Source organism: Mastomys coucha, unplaced genomic scaffold (assembly GCF_008632895.1).
Source record: "Mastomys coucha isolate ucsf_1 unplaced genomic scaffold, UCSF_Mcou_1 pScaffold18, whole genome shotgun sequence".
Taxonomy (NCBI): domain Eukaryota; kingdom Metazoa; phylum Chordata; class Mammalia; order Rodentia; family Muridae; genus Mastomys; species Mastomys coucha.
The window spans coordinates 23,855,487-23,875,486 of NW_022196900.1; the positions used below are offsets into that span (position 1 = coordinate 23,855,487).

Consider the following 20,000-nt stretch of genomic DNA (forward strand, 5'->3'; position numbering starts at 1 on the left):
GGCCAGCCTGGTCTACAGAGTGAGTTCCAGGACAGCCAGGGCTACACAGAGAAATCTGTCTCAAAAAAGAAAAAAAAGAAGGAATAAAGAGAGCACAGTTGCAGTCTAAACAAAGCAAAACCAAATTGCAACAGTGTACGTAATAGTGTAATACTAACAGTGTTAGTATCCAATTATATGGAATCCATGATCCTTTGGGCTCTTCCAAAGGGCTTGAGTCACTTCTCTGGCTCTGCCCTCTGCAGCACATACAGATTGTCTTTGAGGTTCAGGTCAGCTTCACTCTATATCTGCTGCTGTTCTTGGTGGCAATCCCATAATACTGGCCTCTCCAAGATGCTCGGGTCTTTTACTGCAACTGGGTTGCACTTTCACCAATGGCCCATCCTGGACTTTCATCAGAGACTCCATCCCTGCCACACAATGTCAAGCCTCAACTTCTCTCCATGCCCCCTTCATGCTTTCAAAACTGGTACCACTTGGATGACTCTTATGCATTACCAAGTTCAGCTGCCAGCAGAAGATACAACCTTAGCCACTTCTGGAACACAGCTTCTGTGTGTTCACCCTACAGAGATACTTCCCAGGAGACTTCATCCCAGTGATATTGGTCTCTTCTTCATCACAGCTGATTCTTCAGTCCCAGATGACCAATATTCATTGTCCCAGCAAACAAAGATATTTAGTGGTCACAGTATCTTATTAATCACAGATGATCCTTCAGCTCCAGCTGACAATTCTTCCCACAAATGGCCCTGTAGAATATCTACTTCTCTCTGAACATTTATAAGTTAGGTCTCCATTGTCTGCATTGCTCTTGACATTCTTTTTTTCTTTTTTTTTTCTTTTCTTTTTTGTTTTTCGAGACAGGGTTTCTCTGTGTAGTCCTGTAACTCACTCTGTAGACCGGGCTGGTCTCGAACTCTAAAATCTGCCTGCCTCTGCCTCCCAAGTGCTGGGATTAAAGCCATGTTCCACCACTGCCCAGCTGCTCTCAACATTCATATCTTCCAAGATCCTACAGAGCAGCTCACTCAGCTCTTAACACTCAATGGATTCTCTAGCTCAAAGTTTCCAAAATCCTCCTCAAAACATGGTCAGATCTGTCACTCACATCAACACCCCACTCCTGGTACCAATCTCTCTTAGCAGGCTTACTATTGCCATGATGAAACACCATGATCAAAGAAACGTGAAGAGAGTCTATGCTGGGGTTTATATTGCTTCAAGGATAGACCATGACTAAAGCAACTTTGGGGAGGAAAGGGTCCATTTAGCATATACTTTCATATCACTATTCATCACCAAAAGAAGTCAGGACGAGAACTCAAATAGGGCAAGAACCTGGAGCCAGGAGGTGATGCAGAGGCTGTGGAGGAGTGAGTGCTTACTGGTTTGCTCCCCATGACTTGCTCCGTCTGCTTTCTTGTAGAACCCAGGACCACCAGCCCAGGGGTAGTACCACTCCCACTCAGTCAGGAGTCCATACAGCTCCTAAGCTACTCCCAACAAAGCTAATTCTGTAGAATTACAACTTACTGTTAACAGTGAAAATTGCAAAATCACACGCGCACACACACACACACACACACACACACACACAATTCACTTTGTAGAAGCAGGCAATAGAAAATAATACTGACAAAGACGACTCCCACATTCGGTAAATACCATGATTGACTACAAATTGTGGCAGACCCTAAATCTCTGTGGTAAAATTTAGAACATGAAATTTGCCTAGGAAAATTGGACCTGCTAGGAGTAATGACCACAAATGAAAACTCACGTCATTAGAAAAAAAATAATCAGCAGATTTTGATGCAGACAAGCCCTGATCAATGAATCAATTTTTTTCTTGGTCAGACAAGCAATGAAAGACTCCATTGTGTTTAAAATAACTTCAAGGTCAGCTTCAAGCTGTTCTAAACATCTCAAATGTTTTACTTTTTCTTAGTCTTTTTATTATGAAATAATGTCAAAGTTACAGAAAAGTCGTAATAATTAAGTGAAGAAGAACCTGAGGATGAATTCAGAGGTAGAATACTTGTCAGGTATAGTCAAATCTCTGAGTCTAATGCCTGGCCACACACACACACACACACACACACACACACACACACACACACACACACGGAGTACAAAAAACTTTTGTATGCTCTTTATTTAAATGTACTAATAGTTAATATGCAGTGACATATTATTGCTTTACCATGCAGACATATGAAAGAAAGAAGCTATATAAAGGCACACATAAATAATGCATGCATGTTTATACTTATATGCATGTTTTATACATATATATATATACAGACATATGTTGATTTCTTAGGAACAATATGAATTAGTTAATAATTTAACCCAAACATTATTATCTAATATAAATTATCCATATTGAAATTTCAACCATTTCTCCCCAAAATTTCCTTGATGTCATTATTTCCACACTGTGGTCCAGGGCCCCAAACAACAAAACATTACCTGGATCTTACCACTCTTAGTGTCTCCATCTGAGTTTACCTGATGGTTCTTCATGATTATATTTGGAATGTATGGTTTTTCTCTTTCTTCCTCTCTCTCTTTCTCTCTTTCCCTCTCTCTCTCTCTCTCTCTCTCTCTCTCTCTCTCTTTCTTTTTTAATTTTTGAGGTAGCCGTGTGTAGCCACAGTAGGATACAAACTAAGAATGTAGTCAAAGGTGACTTTAAATTCTTGATGCTCCTGGTCCCAAATGCTGAGATTACAGGATGTACCACCATGTCTGCTTTATGCAATGCTGAAGATCCAATCCAGGGCTTCCTGAATGCTAGGCAAACACTCTATTTACTGAGCCACACCCCCAGCACCAGATTATTATTTAAAAAAAATATTTTTAATTGTGTGTGTTTGGGTACGTGTGCATGTATGAGTGAGTGAGTGTATATGTGTGTGTGTATATGTGTGTGCATGCAGGTGTCTGCAGAGTTGGAAGTTATCAGATCTCCTGCATGGACAGGTAGATGTGAATAGCCCAGTGTAGGAACTAGGAACTCTGGTCCTTAACCACTGAGCCATCCCTCTTATAAAAATAACTTTTATTCTCCTGATATAATTTTAGTCATAGAGGCTTACTGTCTCTGTTTGCTAACCTATGCCTATTTCTGGAAACTCTAGCCTCCATTACAATCTAATCTAGGCCTAGAATATTTTCAGACTTTGAGACTTATTGCTGAATAAGCTCACCCTTTCTAGCTCTTTCTGAACTCTGGTTGGCTGGTTCAACTCAGCTGTTCTGGCTCAAACTCCTTGCCTAGCTGACTGACTCAATCTGGCTTCTCCCTCAGCCTCTGAATGAATTGCCCTGTTTAACCTCAAACTAACTTTGGCAATCTGCTCTAGTCTTCTGGCTCCTTCTCATTCTCTGGCTCATTGTGTCTTCACATGTGCCTAGGTTGTTCTCTCTATAACCTCTCTTTATAAGTGCCCCAGTAAAACTGCCTTCTCTATAAGTATCCTCTTTTTTTTCTGTCTCTCCTCATTAGATTTGGGCATATCCTACTCTACCAAATCTTATTCCAATTTGTCACTTTGTCTGCCACTCAATTAGACATCACTATCAAACATGGGTCGTTAGTTCTACAAACTAATTTTACCTTCTTTGTTTGGGATTAAAGATGTGTGCTAAAGGTATGTCTGTATTTCAGCCAGAGGGATTAAAGGTATGTGCTAAGAGATGAGCCATACCACAACTAGAAACAGGTTTTTCAGTAACTAACACACTCTCAGGGTTCACAGTGTGATCAAATATCCTGCAGCACTCTCCAGCTCCAGGCTGTGTGTTTGGGGCAGGAATCCCATGCAAGTGTGTGTTCTCAGTGGTGTGACTAGGAAGTGAATATTTGTCCTAGTCTCCTCATCTGTACATTGGCAACAGACCTGACTGGTTTCATGGCTAAAGTGTCCCCTCAGACATGCTCTACCTTTTGGAAGTTATATAAATAAGCCACCAAGATCATTGTTTCTATGTGTATCACTTCTGGTAACATTTAGGTACAGCTGTATGCTGGCATTCATGGATTTCTTAACTCTCATATAATACATGCACCTATCTATGTTTCTGTCTATCTATCTATCTATCTATCTATCTATCTATCTATCTATCTATCTATCTATCTATCTATCTATCTATCTGCTATTACCACAGTTTAATGGGTTAGGAAATTGAGGCTCAGGGCAGTGACGTAATGTGCTCCAGATCATACAGTTAGAAAGGGGTTGAGCTGGAACTGAAGTCTAGCTGTGTTGGGGTCCAGGGCTTCATTTCTCTACAAGCCATGCTGTTGGATGTCCCACTCACAAGCTGTCTGGAAGCAGAAGGAGCAGATCAAAGCCTCTAGCTGACACAGAAGAAAAGTAGTGATCAAGTCCTGTCACCTTTAGTTTTTTCCCTCTCCCCTGTGGTCCACGTCTATGTCTATTCTGAGATTAGAGAAATTAAAATCAGGGTGAAGATGGCACTAGGGGTGCATAGTTTGCTCGACTTGGGAGTTCTTCTATCAACTCTGACTTTGTGACTTAGCTGGGTGACTCTGCTCATAAGAAGTGACTCCACCCCTTCCCACCAAGGTCCTTCATGTCTTTATAGTTGTTAAAATATAATGACTACTTTAAGCCTTTAAATAACCCTGTGTGGTAGGCACCCTAATTTGGAGATTTAACAGTTGAGAAAATTAAGATACTTATGGTGATGAATGTTGAAGTTAAGAGAGCACAGGTTTGTCTGCAGGCTTACCATAGAGACCAGAGATCACCAGGATGCTGTGGTGGGATGCTAGATGTCAAGGAACAGGTGCCTGGAGCATCAGATGACACATACATACAACACGCTTTTGGTATAGGGTACAGGGGCAGGCTGCTCACATTCAGTCTTAATCGGGTACCAGCTTGACTCTCCCAGCTTGACTCGCCCCTGTCCTGAATCTTCATTTTTCCATGATCTTTCTCCATGGGCTAATTTCCCTGGGGCACAGCCAAGGCCTTGGTACCTGTTCCTTACCATGGCTGCAAGGATGCCTTACTAGAAAGTAAATTACCACTGGTTGATCTTGCCCACTTCTTCCCCTATGGAGGTGAGAAGGGATAGGGATGAAAACAAGAAAAGAAAATTCCCAGGGAAATGCAGGAGGCTCGAAAGAGCCATCTTATTTCTGTTAGAGTCATAGGGAGGTTCCACAGAAGAAGCAGGAGCATTTGAGAAGAGCAATGGGTAGAAGTCCGTCTGGTTACTGCGTGCTTTTCTTTGGCTGAGAGCTTGTGCCTCAGCTTCCCCATCTTTAAAATGGGGGCGAATATCTCCTCTCCTCAGCTCAGATAAGTGGTCTATCTGCTCAGAAAAAGCTATAACTTATTTGGAAAATTGTTAAGGTCTGTATGAGACAGGTTTGTGAGGTTCACCTAGCACCCTTGCCGGGCCCTTTTGAAGGATGTTGCTCTCATTCCTCAGGCTCTGATTCCAGAAGCTGTTTGCTAGTCTCTGTCTCCACTGTGTTGTCTCACAGCCTTTCGCCTTGCTTCGAGGGAGTTTTTCTCACCAAGACACACCCACCAGGCTTTAGCCAGGCCTCCAGGCTCTATGTGGGACTTATTTATTTCCAAAACCTACCTGTGGTGGGCTTGACATATGTCTCTCATTGTTTCCCCAGTGTCAGCTCCCTAACTCTGACTCCTGAATGTGGACAGGCTCCAGCAGGAGAGCTTTGAGGAGCACCAACCCTGAGTAGCAGCCCTGGACTGGACATCTAAGGGATTTCTCCATCCCCTCCACAAGGGTACACTGGGCAAGTCTGTCCAGTGCCATGTCCTTCCTGTGGATTCCTCAGGGGTTGTCTCAGGAGGATGTAGGCATTAAGTGGCCCTGCCCTTTTCTTGGTCATGGATGATTTGCACTCAGTGACACCTGAGTCAGGCCTGGCCAATCACATTCTCTCTTAGAGTTTGGAGTGGTGCCCAAATATACCAGTCAGCACCTGTTGGCATAAGCACACATGTGGGCTACCATTTTGACTGTGAACCCAGAAAGGCAAAGACAGTGTCTCTCTCTCTCTGGTTCTCTCTCTCTCTCTCTCTCTCTCTCTCTCTCTCTCTCTCTCTCTCTCTCTGTGTGTGTGTGTGTGTGTGTGTGTGTGTATGTGTGTGAGTGAAGATGTTAAGGGACCTGTGTCCCAGTCTGTTCTGGCTTCATTTTACTTCTGGCTTTTGGATTCCACAACCCATTTCCTAATTCAACAAAATAACACTCTGTTTTTAAACCTGTGTGAGTATGTGTCTACCGATGTGTAGAGATCAGAGGACAATCTAGTGTGTCATCACTCACCTTTCTTTCTTCTTCTTTTCTTTTCTTTTTGGGCTAGGTCTCTAACTGGCCTGGAGTTTTCTAATTAAATTGGGTCAGTTGGCCAGGGAGTCCCATGGATCCTCATGTCCCTACCTCCCTAGTGCTGAGATTAGTGTATGTGATGCCAGTGCTTGCTTTGTTGTTGTTGTGCTGCTGCTGCTGCTGGTGCTGGTGGTGTGGTGCTGGCGGTGGTGTTTTTATTTTTTAGTAGGTTTTGGGACACAACTCAGGTTCTAAGCAGTTTATTGATGGAGCCAAGTCTCCTTTCTAGCATGATTAACTTCTAATGATTATAACTAAAGAGAGGGCTCACAAAACAGGTGGGGTTTTGTAATTCCATTGGTCAGAGACAGATCCTAAGGGTCCACCCCACTCATCTCTGCCTCTGGCCTCAACTTTGTGATCTCAGGTAGACAACTCTGGCCTTGTCTTCAAAATGACTTTGATGACACCATCTACTTTATGATAGGTGGGTGGGTGGGTGGGAATACCCTGAGGCATAAGTGAGAAGAAATACAGGTAAATTCCCTAAACTCCCTAAAATGTGTCTAGGAAGGCAGAAGTCTCCATACCGGCCAGCCAATGGAATTCTTGACCCTCATCCAGGAGGTCAGGGTCACCCTGCTGGGAAGGATGAATCGGTTGACTCTGTAGGCTGGGGTCTAGAAATCACATCACACTGCAGGTGTTTTGGGGATGGAGAGCTGCATGTGGAGCTCAGATGGTTCCAAACTTTGGTAAACCCAGGCTCAAAATGAGGAAGCCTTTGGAGGTGCCTGCTGTACTATGTATCTACCAATGGGGTCTTAGATTGACCAGTATACGCTGTGCCAATGCAGCACCCAAGAACCTGTCTGTCCCGTCACTGATCAGTTTGGGCCTTGTACACTGAGCTATCCCAAGCAGCCCTGACTCTTCTACCTACCACCTTATTTCAGCCCACTTAGACACCCTCTGTGTTGTCAGAATCCTTCCCTCAAAGCCCTCTGTGTGACTTGATTTGAGTCTCTTTGTCATATTGGTCATGGCAGCACTGTTCTCTGCCAGCGAGGGTCTCCAGTGGGTGGGTCCTAGAGTGCGTACTCTCTTGCTCCTGGAGGTCCACAGGCACTCTCTGAGTTGCACGTGTGTCCCGTTTGCTGCGACACTATCCGGTCACTGTGGGTGACTGTGTTGTTTCTGCAGTGGCTTAGGGAATGTGTGGGTTCAATTATAACTGGGTTTCTTAAGCTTAGATGGCCTACCCTTAGCATCCCTTCCACAGCCTGGGTAGAACAGCATGAAGCAGAACACCTTCTCTGCCTCTGTGACTCCAGGGGTAAGCACCTTTATACATTGTTGCTGAATACTCCTGGGGGCTCTCTGTCCAAATGTGCAGACAGAATGTTAAGATCATCTAATCTCTGGGTTATGGAAACACAGAAGGGACTTGCAATGATTCTGGAATGGAAAGGCTGTGGGGAACCACGGGATTTCACAGGCTAGAGGTGACAGGCAGGCTACTATGCCCTTTGGGGAAGATACTTTCTGCCTTCAAGAGGACGTGTAGACAAAATTTTGTTTAGGGGTTATTTTCTGGCTCCCTAAACCTACATAAGGATCCATGAACCCAAACTCCTGCTCTAGAGAGATCCTCTATCTGATGATGATCCAATCAATCAGGTATAACTTGGGAGTCCTCACTGTGCTCCTAGGGTGGACCAGGCCCTTCCTTCTTTACCTTGTTCAGTGGTTAACAAAAGGATGTTTTTCCAGAAGCAGCTGCTGGGAACTTGATGGAAATGCAAATTATCAGCTCCCTACCTCAACAGACTGAAGTGAGAACTCCAGGATGAGGCCTGCCAATCTGGAAGGCTGAAGTTTCAGAAAGGCTTGGGCAAGCTCTTCTTGATAAGTTTATCTGCTCTGCTTCACATATATAAAGTAACTGCTCAGTGAACAGTTACTGTATCCCCTTTCCTGACTCTCAGAGTAGGGCTTTTCTCTTGATAACCATCCCATTGTGTTAATCTCATTCCTTACTATTCCAGGGAATCCTATCAGGCTTAGCTTGGACAGAGGAGGGGCCTGGCCAGGAGGCAGGTACCCTGAAAACAGTTTAAGGTTCTAGTATCTAAGAGGAGGAGGGGCAAGCAGGCAGGGCTTTGCCAGGCTTGCCCAACTGCCAGCTCTGCTCCACTCTTGATCCACACGGGCCTTGGAAGATGCTGCCAGATTTCTTCCAAGAACATAAGTGATAAGCAAGTGGGAAGAAGAAATGGGAGCTTTTTATCTTAAATGAATCCCTGACTTTAGAGGTTTCCAGATGTAACTATAAGATGCTTCTTAACTTCTCATGTATTTGGAAGGTTGGGGTTTGAAAAGTGGGTTTCTTCACTGCTTTCTTCTACAGAGGGTCAAATTCCCACAGACTGATTCTTCCAGGAGAGTGGTGTCTTTAAAAACTAACTTGAAGAAAGAAGGGTTCTCAGGGGACAGACAGTTCTAGAGCCCTTTCTGTCTAGTGGAGTTTGCTCTTTAAAAAGCTCCTACACATGTTTTCTTAAGGTGGAGTCAGAAAAAGCACCCGTTTATTAGCCTTAATTTCCATTAAAAAAAAAAATCCTATCCCTATTGTTTTCTGAAGGGAAGGGTAAGGAAACATGATGTATCCTTTGTCATCTGATAGATGTCAGTTCTTCATCTTTTTATTCTAAAACTCAACTAGCTGTGGGGGAAGAATCCAGGGATCTCTCTAGTTTTCATATAGGCCAGGCCTTTCTGATTTATTATTTTTAAAAATCAGTTTTGGGGAGTGGGAGGACAAAACCAAACCCCGGTAACTCTCTCAAGCTTTCCTAAGTCATAAAGAGGAAGCTCTCAAGTAAGAAATGTTTTGTATTTTTGTATTTTAGGATTTTTGAAAGAGCCGGCCTCTTTCACCTTCCAGTTCAAGTAAGAGGGATTAGTCAAAAATTTCCTTTTCTAACTGGGGGTGGGGGGGAGGGGCTGACCCTTGTTCAACCTTCCATAGGGTCAGTTTATTTATTTACTTATTTTATTTTTATTTATTTATTTACTTTTTGTTTTTAAATAACTTTAAAATTTTTGACAGGGGAGGGTAAAAAAAAGTCGCTTCACTGACATCACACAGAAAGAAGGGCTCCTCAAATAGTAAATTTAAATTCAGACTTGCTGGGCGTTAGAGAGGGTCCCCTCAGTTTTCAAACTTATCTGCGGGGGTTAGGGGCAGCCTAGACTACCCGAATATTCCCAGGAAGCTTTTCCAATTGCGCTCCTCAAAACTTTTATTTATTTATTTATTTAAAAAAAAATCATTCTGATTTGGGGGTGGCGGGGGATTGAGGAGAGGGGAGAGGCGTTCCCATTAACCCCTTCTGTCCCACCAGAGGCCGCTCCCCAAAACTTTTCTGTGCCCCCTCCCCCGCCCCACGCGAACAAATGCCCCGCGCGCGAGGCCGGCGCGGGAAAGTTTGGGGGGCCGCCGGCGGCGCGGGGGACCGGCGGCTTTGTGTGCGGCGCGGGGCGGCGCGGAGGCCGGCGGCGGAGGCCGAGGAGAGGCCGGGGGCCGGCAGCGGCTCGGAGGCCGGCGGGCGCTGTGCGGGGCGCGGTGCAGCGCGGCGGGCGCGGGCCGGCGGGGCGATCTGCGGTCCCCGCGGCGGTCCCCCCCGGCGCCCCCGGCCCCCGCCCCCCGGCCCGCGCGGGGCGGGCGGAGGAGGGAGCGGCGGCGGCGGCGGCGGCAGCGGCGGCAGCGGCGGTGGCAGCGGCATTGTGCGCGCGGCGCAGCCCGGCCCGGGAGGAGCAGGACGCGCCGGGGCCGCCTCCTCCCGCACAGACCGATGAGCCAGCCGGACGGCGCGGCGGCTCCGCAGGTAACGCGGGGCCGGGGCCGGGGCCCGGGCGCGGGCGGGGGCCGCGGCAGCCCCGTGGGCTGGCGAGCGCGGGCGCCGGCGGGGGGCTCCGGAGCGGGGCCGGGCGGCCGGGGTGCGGGAGCGGCCCCCCGGGACGCTGCGGGGCGCGGGCGACGCGGGGGCGGCGGCCGAGGCTGACGGGGACCCCGCACCCGCCGCCCCCCGCCGCCCCCGGCTCGGACCGGAGCCCAGAAACAAAGCGGCGAGAGCACGGAGCAGCCATTGCAGTTTGGACAATTCAGATTTTGCGAAAATGCAACCTTCTTCCAGATCTCCCCCCTCCCCCGAAATTTGCAATTTCCCCTTGACCCTCTCTGCTCTCACGGTCCCTGGTGACCCCCAGGAGAGCTTTCCTTCCAGGCCCCCCAATCTTTGCAACAATCTTTTTTTTTTTTTTTTTTTTTTTAAAGGCCATATTTCCTTCTCTCAATTTTTTTTTCTAATTTTTCTTCAAACGGTAGTTTTTTCCCATTAAAACGACGCCACCTAGAGGATACTATTTTGTAAATAAAAAAAAAAAGAAATTAAAATTGAAAAGAAATATTTTTTATTTCTTATTTTTTCCAAAGTTTCATCTACAAGCTGGTGGATGGGGGAAAAGATTCTTTTTTTCTATCTTTTTTGGAATGAAAATTTTCACTTTGATTATTGATGGAACATGGAGACAATTTTTATTTCTGAAGCCAAATCCAGATAATATGTAAATGAAAATTAAGCTGGAATTTGAATGAATTCAATTCTTGAAGGGGAGAAAGCAAAATTACCTCCTAAAAGCAAAGACAGTTAAGGTACCCAAGACATTTTAATTTGAGTTAAAAAAAAATAATTGGAGTGAGAAAAGAGGGGAAATAGTTCAGTTTAGGGAAAGCTTGGAGAACTGGCTTTATGAAGCAATTAGAAATTGTGTTTCATTATAATTTGTGACTTGTTTTGCTCTGTGGGCAAAAATGACTAATTTTGCCATTTGGCAGTGTTCAAAGTTTTTCCATTTCCAAGAAAGAAGGATTTAGAAGAGAAAATAGATTCTAAAATGTTGGCTTTGGACACACCCAAAAATTGTAGGTTTAAAATTTTTTTCATTTACATTTTACTGCATTTAACTCCTGAGATTTTAAAGAAAAACAGAAATTGGAAAAGTTAGAGTGAAATCCTGCCGGTCTGTCTTTTTTCTGTTTTTTGTTAGGTTTTGTGTGTGGTGTGTGTGTGTGTGTGTGTGTGTGTGTGTTGCTTTGATGGAATAATTATGACTGTTTTCCTGATTTTGTTTGCTGCAAGGTCTAGGCATTTCTTGTTTTGTTGTTGTTTTATTTAGAAAATGTCAGGGACCTTTTCTTGAGCAATATTCAGTGGAGAAAAATGTCAATTCATATATTGTGCAAACTGAGAGTAGCCCACAGATTTGTAGGAGAGGCCGCCATTAAAATAAGATATGCATAATTAACATTATTATGAAAAACTAACAGTGGATTCACTGAAGCCCCCCCTTTTTTACGACACACAAGTGAATTAATTGATGGAGATAAGGATTAAAAAAATCCTTGTTAAAGAGGAGAATTTCTCTTTCTCAATTTTGTTTTCTCATCCAATTAGAATATTATCAGTTCCTTTTTTAAAAAATTCAGGTTGGCTTCAGGTTTCTTTGTGATGTGGGGTTGGATATTTCATTAATATTTTGCATTTTTCAAATTTTTTATTTCTGTCAAAAGAGAAGAAATCCATTAGCTTTGATCATTTGGAGATTGTGTGTGTGTGTGTGTGTGTGTGTTGAAGGGAGGAGGTTTGTAACAACAACAGAAAATCCCACAAATTTTACTGACCCAGTAAGAAAAAAAGGTGGGAGAGAGAATGGCAGAGATGGAAATTCTGATTTGAATCCATCTTCCCTGGTAAGAACACTTTGCTGAAGAAATGGGCTGAAACACCAACTCAGCTGTTTCCAGCAGCAAAATTTATTATTTTCTTTGAAAGAAAAACTAATCAGAATACACACAAAAGCCAAACCCAGAGATGCTTGCCTTGGGAATTTGAAAGCATTTTCACAATATGTTATGTGGAGGTTTTGTCCTTAATATAAATCAAATGGAGGTGAAACAAAAAAGAGAAAAAAATTTCAAGGGACAAATACTGACTGGATTGAAATTTGACACCAGAGAATGGATTTGCTCTGAGATAAAGGAAAATTTGGTGATAATTTAGTGTGATCAGATATGCAGATATATAATTTTTTTTGACAAAAAAAAAGTTCAAAATTTTCAATCCAAAAGGAGTGTGTTAGTAGGACTTGGACCTTGTAGGAGTTGGGGTTGGAGCTATGATGGGTTACCTGGGGTGGGGATGGACCACCCTGGACCTGTGATCAACAGCTAGCGGGTGGCCCTGGTCCATGCCTTACCAATTTGTTTTATGGAAACTGAGTTTCTGAAGGGCTACTAATTCTGTAGAATGAATTTAACATTGCCACAGGTTTGATAGTCCCCATCATCGCTGTAGCATTTGGGAAATTTTATTTTTTTATTTTATTTGTTTGTTTGTTTCTTTTTGTTTGTTTAATAAAATCCTTCAGGGCTGACTGGCCACCTTCTGACATATTTGGAATGAGCTTTTTTGTTGTTGTTGTTTTTGTTTTCCTTTACGTGCATAATTAAAATTTCTTCTCTTGAATTATTTAGGGCAATGTCTTGACAGTCAAGGAGTTTATAATTTTAGGAGGGCTAGAGGCCTCATGAGATAGTGGGCTCACTTTGACCAGAGCTGGAGGAGGATGGACGTAGGGACGGATGATGGGGTAAGGGCATCCCAGCAAAGGTCCAGGATAGAGAGAACGGGTTCTTTCCAGTGCAAGGGAAGGAGAATGTTTGTGTCCATCCCTTTGTGTAGCCTGCAGTCTACTTGCCACTCAGATGTCTATAAACTCTTCTGCTGAGAATTTTGTTTTGTTGTCTGTAGTTATGGTTTATGGCTAGAAATCGTGAATCATTTGTTTTGTAGACTTTTTTTTTTGTCCTTTTCTTTTCTTTTTTAGAATTGGTTATTTTCATCATGTTCTGAAGGAAATAGAAAAATAGAAGTGCGTGCTGGTTTTGTTGGGGGCGGGGCCAGCTCTCTTTTGTTTCTCTTGGTGTCACTGAGGTGAGGTCTGACCTGGGCCTGGTCCCTCCCTCACTGTGTCTACTTCAGATGAAGTGTGGGAAGCTAGAAATGGATATAGGAGCTATTTTTATTAGTTCATGTCTGTTTATCATTCTCATATAGTATTGGCCAAATTTTTTGGCAAATTGGACTTGAGGGGTGGTAATTTGATGATGGTCTGGGTTATTTTGGTGAAAGGTCATTTTTATTCCCTCTCACAGTGGAGACTCTTATTACTTAATGTTTTGATTTCTGCCTAAGGAGATTTTCTTTTTCTAATAAGGTTTAAAATTTCAAGGACTCGCTTTATAGTTTGACTTGAACCAAGCCAGGAAGAACAGCTTGCTTGTACTTTGAGCCCTCACACAGAGGTAGAGTTGAACAGACTTGCTTTTGCAGAACAGCGGAGATGGCTGGCTGGTCTTCTGGCTCTCGAAAATACGCAGCCCATAGCTTGTACCACTTGCGAACAGTTGTGAGCTGTTCCAGGGTTTGGTAGGGTCCCTTCTCCACTTTTGCCCTTGGTACGTTGCTTCCGCTGACTTCGGAATCCTTCCTTCTCCTTCGTGGGCAAGGAGAACTTTCTCGCCCCATTTGACTTGGTGTAGATATGCTGGCTTTTCACCCACCTAGGGAATTCTCAGTACTTGCATGTTGTGGCATTTCATGACCGTTTGTGTCTCCTCAGTGGCGAGGAGAAGTGGCTTTGTTTGTGCTCAGGCCTACCTCTCTCAAGGTCTTGCGAAGTGACCTTGGGCCGATCACTATTTCCTGTAGAGCTGTGCTTGTGGAATGAGTGTTCAGAACAGCTGGAGGGTAGGAATGCTTTGGTTCTTTGTTGATTTGGACCCTTAAGGGATTGGTTGTAGCTGCTCCGTCATGGTGTAGAGAAAGCTGCCGAGACAGCGTCCGGATTCCTATTCTGGAGACAGAGGTTCGGTGGTCCAGTGGCATGCATACCTCTGAATTACTATGTCTTAGACCTAGAGTCACTCTCTGTTGGTATGTCGCACAGTCCCTTGCTACGTCAGTCAGCCTGAGAGGAGGGAGGATAGAAGCAAATACAGAGGGGTAGATGGTTTGATTCAATGTGCAGGTATCATGCCATGAAACCTACACTTGGGGATGTTTGTCTATGATGGGGAGTACATTTTTTTCAGATTCCTAAACCAAACGTACCAGACAAATGAACTCCCATGATGTATGTGCTGGGAGTATTTTGAACTTCCTTGTTTATATTGTGTTTTCTCATTTATTGCTTGGTTGACTGTAGGGGAACTATGTAGGATAGGTGCCCTGGGCCACCCACTTTGTATCCAGTTTGAATTGCTTTTTAGCTACCTGGGAATTCTTGGCTATGCACATCGGGAGGCATGATCCCTGCTTGCTGGCCCTGATGGGATGCATGACATGACCGGCAGGAGGTCAGTCCCCAGTGCTGGAGAAATGAGGGGAGGTGGCTTGGGTCTCTCTCTTGGTAGGCCCAGTGCCTGTCATGGTTACTTTGATTTTCTACTTTCTTGTAAGTTTGCCAGAGAAGTCTGTCTGGGGTTAGCCCACATTTTTACGTTCTAATCACTGGAAATTTATGTTTTTGTGTGAACGTATTTCCTCTGTAGCCCCTGAATTATCTCATCCTTTAGAACAATGTGGTCTAAATAGAAATAGAATTCAAACCACAAGTTGCCGCCACATACGTAATTTAGCCTTCTCTAGTAATCTATTAAAGAGAATAAAAAGAAACAGGTGACATTGATTTTTAGTAAAATGTGTTTTTAATCCTGTATTTGAACAGTGCTACTATTTTGACCCGCTATCACTATAAAAAGTAATTAATGTGGCATTCTTTAGGGGGCAGGATATGAGGTATTGGAGATCTGTGAGTATCTCCCTCCAGTAGTGACTCCCATTTCTGACTGGCAGCCATGGTTTTTGTATTAAGTATTGACATGTGGCTAGTGACCATAGTGGGTAGTTCAGGGCCATACCCACATTCTGTTTGGTTGTTGTTCAAGTTAGTCTCAGAAGGTCAGCAATGATCTTCAACCTCAGTGTCGTCATTGCTGGGATTTCATCCCTGAGTGCCATTTGAGTATTTCAGTCTCTGGCAGTCATCAGGCCTATCAATCCATATAACCAGTTCTGGTCAGAGTGGGCCATGCCTCTGTTCTCTTAGTTGAAAATAACAGTGGCCAAGAATGCAGTAGGATGTGGTAGGCGTATATGAGCACTTGTACCTGTGTGTGTGTGCGTGCTTGTGGGGTGAAGCTGAGCACTGCAGGAAGGCAGTCATTGGAGGTGGGATTTAAGTAAAGTGTTGTCGGGAAGAGATAAGAAGAGGGTGGGGTGTCAAGAGGGACGAGCTGGGATGGGTGTCAAAGAGATCTGTTTCTTAAGTGAAAACGTGAAGCCATCAGGAAATTACCTCAGGTAAGTCCTGAACTCAGATGATCAGAAAGATTTTGTTGGTCATGCTGTTGGCAACATGGAAAGCTAGGATCAGACTCTGAAATCCACCTTGTGGTGTGTGGTGAGCTCTGTCACTGTGGGAAAGTCACTTCTGCATGTGGAAAAGGGGGTGGATAGTAACCCTGACCTTGAAGGGGACTTCGTGATGAAATAAAACAGCTTGAGCAAAAACAGAGGCCCAGTGAACTCCTTAGAGGGTGGCCATTGTATATGAGTTGACACTTGATCACGGAGCCAGTGGGTCACCATCTGGGGAGACTATGTCTCCCTGACACTATTTAAAAGGTATGGTGGCGCACACCTTTAATCCCGGCACTTGGGAGGCAGAGGCAGGCAGATTTCTGAGTTCGAGGCCAGCCTGGTCTACAGAGTGAGTTCCAGGACGGCCAGGGCTACAGAGAAACCTGTCTCGGAAAAAAAAAACAAACATATATATATATATATATATATATATATATATACACATACATACATACATACATACATACATATATATATGTGGGGTAGTTTGTTTTTCTGTAGGGAACAACGGGATATACATGCACATACACCCATTCACACACACAATGCATCTTGGGTTTTTTGTTTTTGGTTTTTTTTTTTGCTTTACAGCTGTTGGAAGTGAGGCTTTTACCAGGGGCCTCAGCATCCTTGTTCAGCGATGCCGAGAGTTTCCTGATCCGTTTCAAAGCCAGTGGCCTAGTCTTTAAAGAGGTGTAATCGCACTGAGGCCTCTGCCTGGAGCTCCTTCCTTCATGTCTGCGGCAGAGCAGCTAAGGACCTGAAGAAAGTTCCTCTTCAGCAGCTGGAGTTAAGCTCCTCCCGCTCTGTGGATTCAAGACTGAGCTGGTCATTTACACACGTGTCTCTCTAGCAGCTAGTGACTCCCTTAAGGCTGGAGATCATGGCTTATTCATCTCGGGGTCTGGCACCGGGCACTGAGCAGAAGCTCAGGAAATATTTGATGACTTAATTTGACTTTTGGAAATAGCTCAGTTGGAATTGAGTCCAGTGAAGAGTGGATGACCAGTTTGGGTTTGGCTATTTGGTTCAAACCAGGGTCGTCTTAGGGAGTCATAAGCAGTGTTTTTATTTTGTTTTGTTTTGTTTTTCTTTTCTTTTCAGTTGGGTTTGAAGCTCCAGGCTCTCTTGGTAAAAAGGTTAAATGGAATCCTCAGTAGTGCAGGGAGTGGGCTTCTTTTGACTTTACATGTCTTGGAGATTTTCAAAGTTCCTTTGACCAGGGCTGATGAGATGGCTCAGAAGTTAAGAGCACTGACTGCTCTTCTGAAGGTCCTGAGTTCAAATCCCAGCAACCACATGGTGGCTCACAACCATCCGTAATGAGATCTGACGCCCTCTTCTGGTGTGTCTAAAGATAGCTACAGTATACTTACATATAATAATAAATAATTTTTTTTTTAAAAAAAAAGTTCCTTTGACTATATTGCCATTCTTCTTTCCCCACTCCATTCATGTGTGTGTGTGTATGTGTGTGTGTGTGTGTGTGTGTGTGTGTGTGTATGTGAAGGAGAGAGAGAGAGGTGGGAGGAAGAGAGAGAGAGGGAGAGAGAAAAAGAGAAAGGGAGAGAGAAAGAGAGAAAAAGAGAGAAAGAGAGAGCACACAGATATGCTGAACTAAAAGTGTGTATATAGAGGCCAGAGGTCCACTTTAGGTGTCTTCCAGCACTTTCTACCCTCTTTTGAGGTGGGGTATCTTCCTGAACATGGAGCTCACAGTTCAGCCAAACTGGCTGGCCAGCAAGCCACCAGGATCCTCCTGTCCCTACCACATCCCCAGGGTTACAAGTACAGGCTACTGCACTCTTATATACAAGCTATTGTACCTGGTTCTTATATGAGTGTTGGGAGTTGAGCTCAGGACTTCAGGTTTACACAGCAAGCATTTTACCTCCGAGGACAGCTCTCCGATCCTGCAGCATCTCTCCATGCACATGTGTGTTTGTAGTCAGGTTGACATGGAATAGTCTCAGTTGCTCTCTACTGTGTTAATTTGCCTTTTGGCAATAGGAGCTTTCCCCTTCAGCTAACTTGGCTGGCCTGAAAACTCCAAGGATCCTCTTTTGGGTTTATAGGCTATTACAATTGGCTTTTGTTTTTTTGTAGTTGTTTTTGTTTTTGTTTTGTTTTGTTTTTTTTTAAATTCAGGTTTTGGGGGCTTAACTCTGGTCTTTTATGGATACTTAGCAAGTACTTTACTAACTGAGCCATCTCCCCAATCTCAGGATTTAGTATTTCTTTTAGACCGAATTGGAAGCCAGCAGGAGTCACCCTCCACTTGGCAGAGGTGCAGAGAATGTGAGTGGGACCCAGCCAGCACCTCGTGGAGGTAACGTGCCAGCTGTGCCCGTGTTTGCTTGAGGAGAGTCTTAGCTGCTTGCCAGGGAGCTGTTTGGCGAACGTTGGACACAAGGGCCCTCAGACTTCAGCTGGCTGTGTGATTTGATGTTCAGCCAGACCCATTTCTGGTCCAGTTCTGTGTTGCAGATGCCAAACTCCGACTAAAATTAATGATGGAAAACTGAGAATAGTGTTTGTTTGTTTAATTTATTTCTGTTTTTATATGAAACACTATCATTTTGACAATTTGTGCCCTAGTTCACCAAGGGAGTAGAAACCTCAGTTTAAGGTCAGTCATGTGCCTTTAACCTTCACTTCCACTTTCATATTTCGTGTGTGTGTGTGTGTGTGTGTGTGTGTGTGTGTGTGTGTGTGTGTATGTATGTGTATGGAGTTTGTGTGTATGTGTGTGTGTATGTGTGTGTGTATGTATGTGGTGTGTGTATGTGTGTATGTGTGTGTGTGTGTGTGTATGTGTGTGTATGCATGCATGTATACACTCTCAAGTGCTCACTTGGAGGCCAGAGTCTGACATCAGGTGTCTACTCTGTTTTTTGAGACAGTGTTGGAGGTACAGGCGTGTGCTCCTATGTGTGGAGTTCATGTAGGCTTCAGGAATCTGCGCTCAGACCCTTATTTGTGTGCACCAAGCATGTTATCCACTGAGCTGTCTCTTCTGCCCACACTTCTTCATGTTGCTGAGGTGAGGTGCTGCATCCACATGCTGATGTCCTTTCCACAAATGAATTGCCCAGCTTCTGTGGCATATGCTGCGACTTAGAGCTAGAATCTTCTTCTGACTCTTTGCCTTGGCTGGCATTGGCACCAGTGCAGAGAGAAAGGATAGTCCTTTGCCTAGAGGAGTGTCTGGATCTCTGACTTCAGATCCCTTTTCCTGCTGTGTCTTTGGGTGAGTGGCCATCATTTTGCTATGACCTTCTCTACAAGGGGCAAACAACCCTGTGAGGAAGAGGTAGAGCCTTGAGAATGAGTAGATCCTTCTCTGGAGCTACACAGATGTGCTGATCTCCCCATTGCAGAACACCAGTGTGACATTTCCAAGGGCTGATGGAACAGATCAAAGTAGGAGGGACAAGGCTTAGTCCTCATTCTCTGTATCACTTGACCGTTTGGAAATCTTCGCCAGAGTGCTTATTTATTTGCTGGTTATTTAATTCCTTATCTGTAGCATGGGGATGACAGGCCCATTGATGATGGTGATGCTTATGGTTGTTGGATGTGAGAAAAGCCTTTATGACAGACAAGGAGCTTTCCATCATCATTGTGCTACTTTCTTGCTTCCTGATGCAGGGATGGTAAATGGGTAGCCTACGTAACATCACTTCCCATTTTCAAGCTTGTGGCAGACATCACTAATCAATCGTGACCTTCTTTTCCTTTGACTTGACCAGTAGCCTCAGTGTGCTTCTTAGTATGAGACTCTCTGTCACTTGAGTTTAGCATGAGACGTGAACCATTTTGTCCTTCTTGAGCTAAATCATGTCCCCACCCCACCCCCCAACACACAAATGGAGGAATGCAGGCTGAGGAAGGAAAGTGGAGTGACTTGCCCCCCAAACTTAAGGAGAGGTGGGATTAAAAACCTCAGATTTCTTGACTCCACGAGGAGACCTTTCTCTGCAATCTGTACATACCCTGTGTTAAAAGGAATTAAAGCTAATTTGGTCTTGAGAAATAGTCAGAGAATATCCTGGCTCCTCCCTTCCTTGTTATAATTATACACCCTTGGGGCTATCATCA

General features: G+C 44.4%; 1 protein-coding gene across 11 annotated transcripts in view; it reads left to right on the forward strand.

Annotated features, from left to right (window-relative positions):
• Nucleotides 1-10,074: 10,074 nt before the first annotated feature.
• Znf618 (zinc finger protein 618) overlaps nt 10,075-20,000 on the forward strand; it is a 167,343-nt gene continuing 157,417 nt past the window's right edge. For all 11 annotated transcript variants that reach the window (XM_031377612.1, XM_031377615.1, XM_031377613.1 and 8 more), the window contains exon 1: nt 10,075-10,241. In XM_031377612.1, coding sequence (XP_031233472.1) covers nt 10,209-10,241 — 33 coding nt within the window. In that variant the 5' untranslated portion in view covers nt 10,075-10,208. The remainder of the gene's footprint in view (nt 10,242-20,000) is intronic.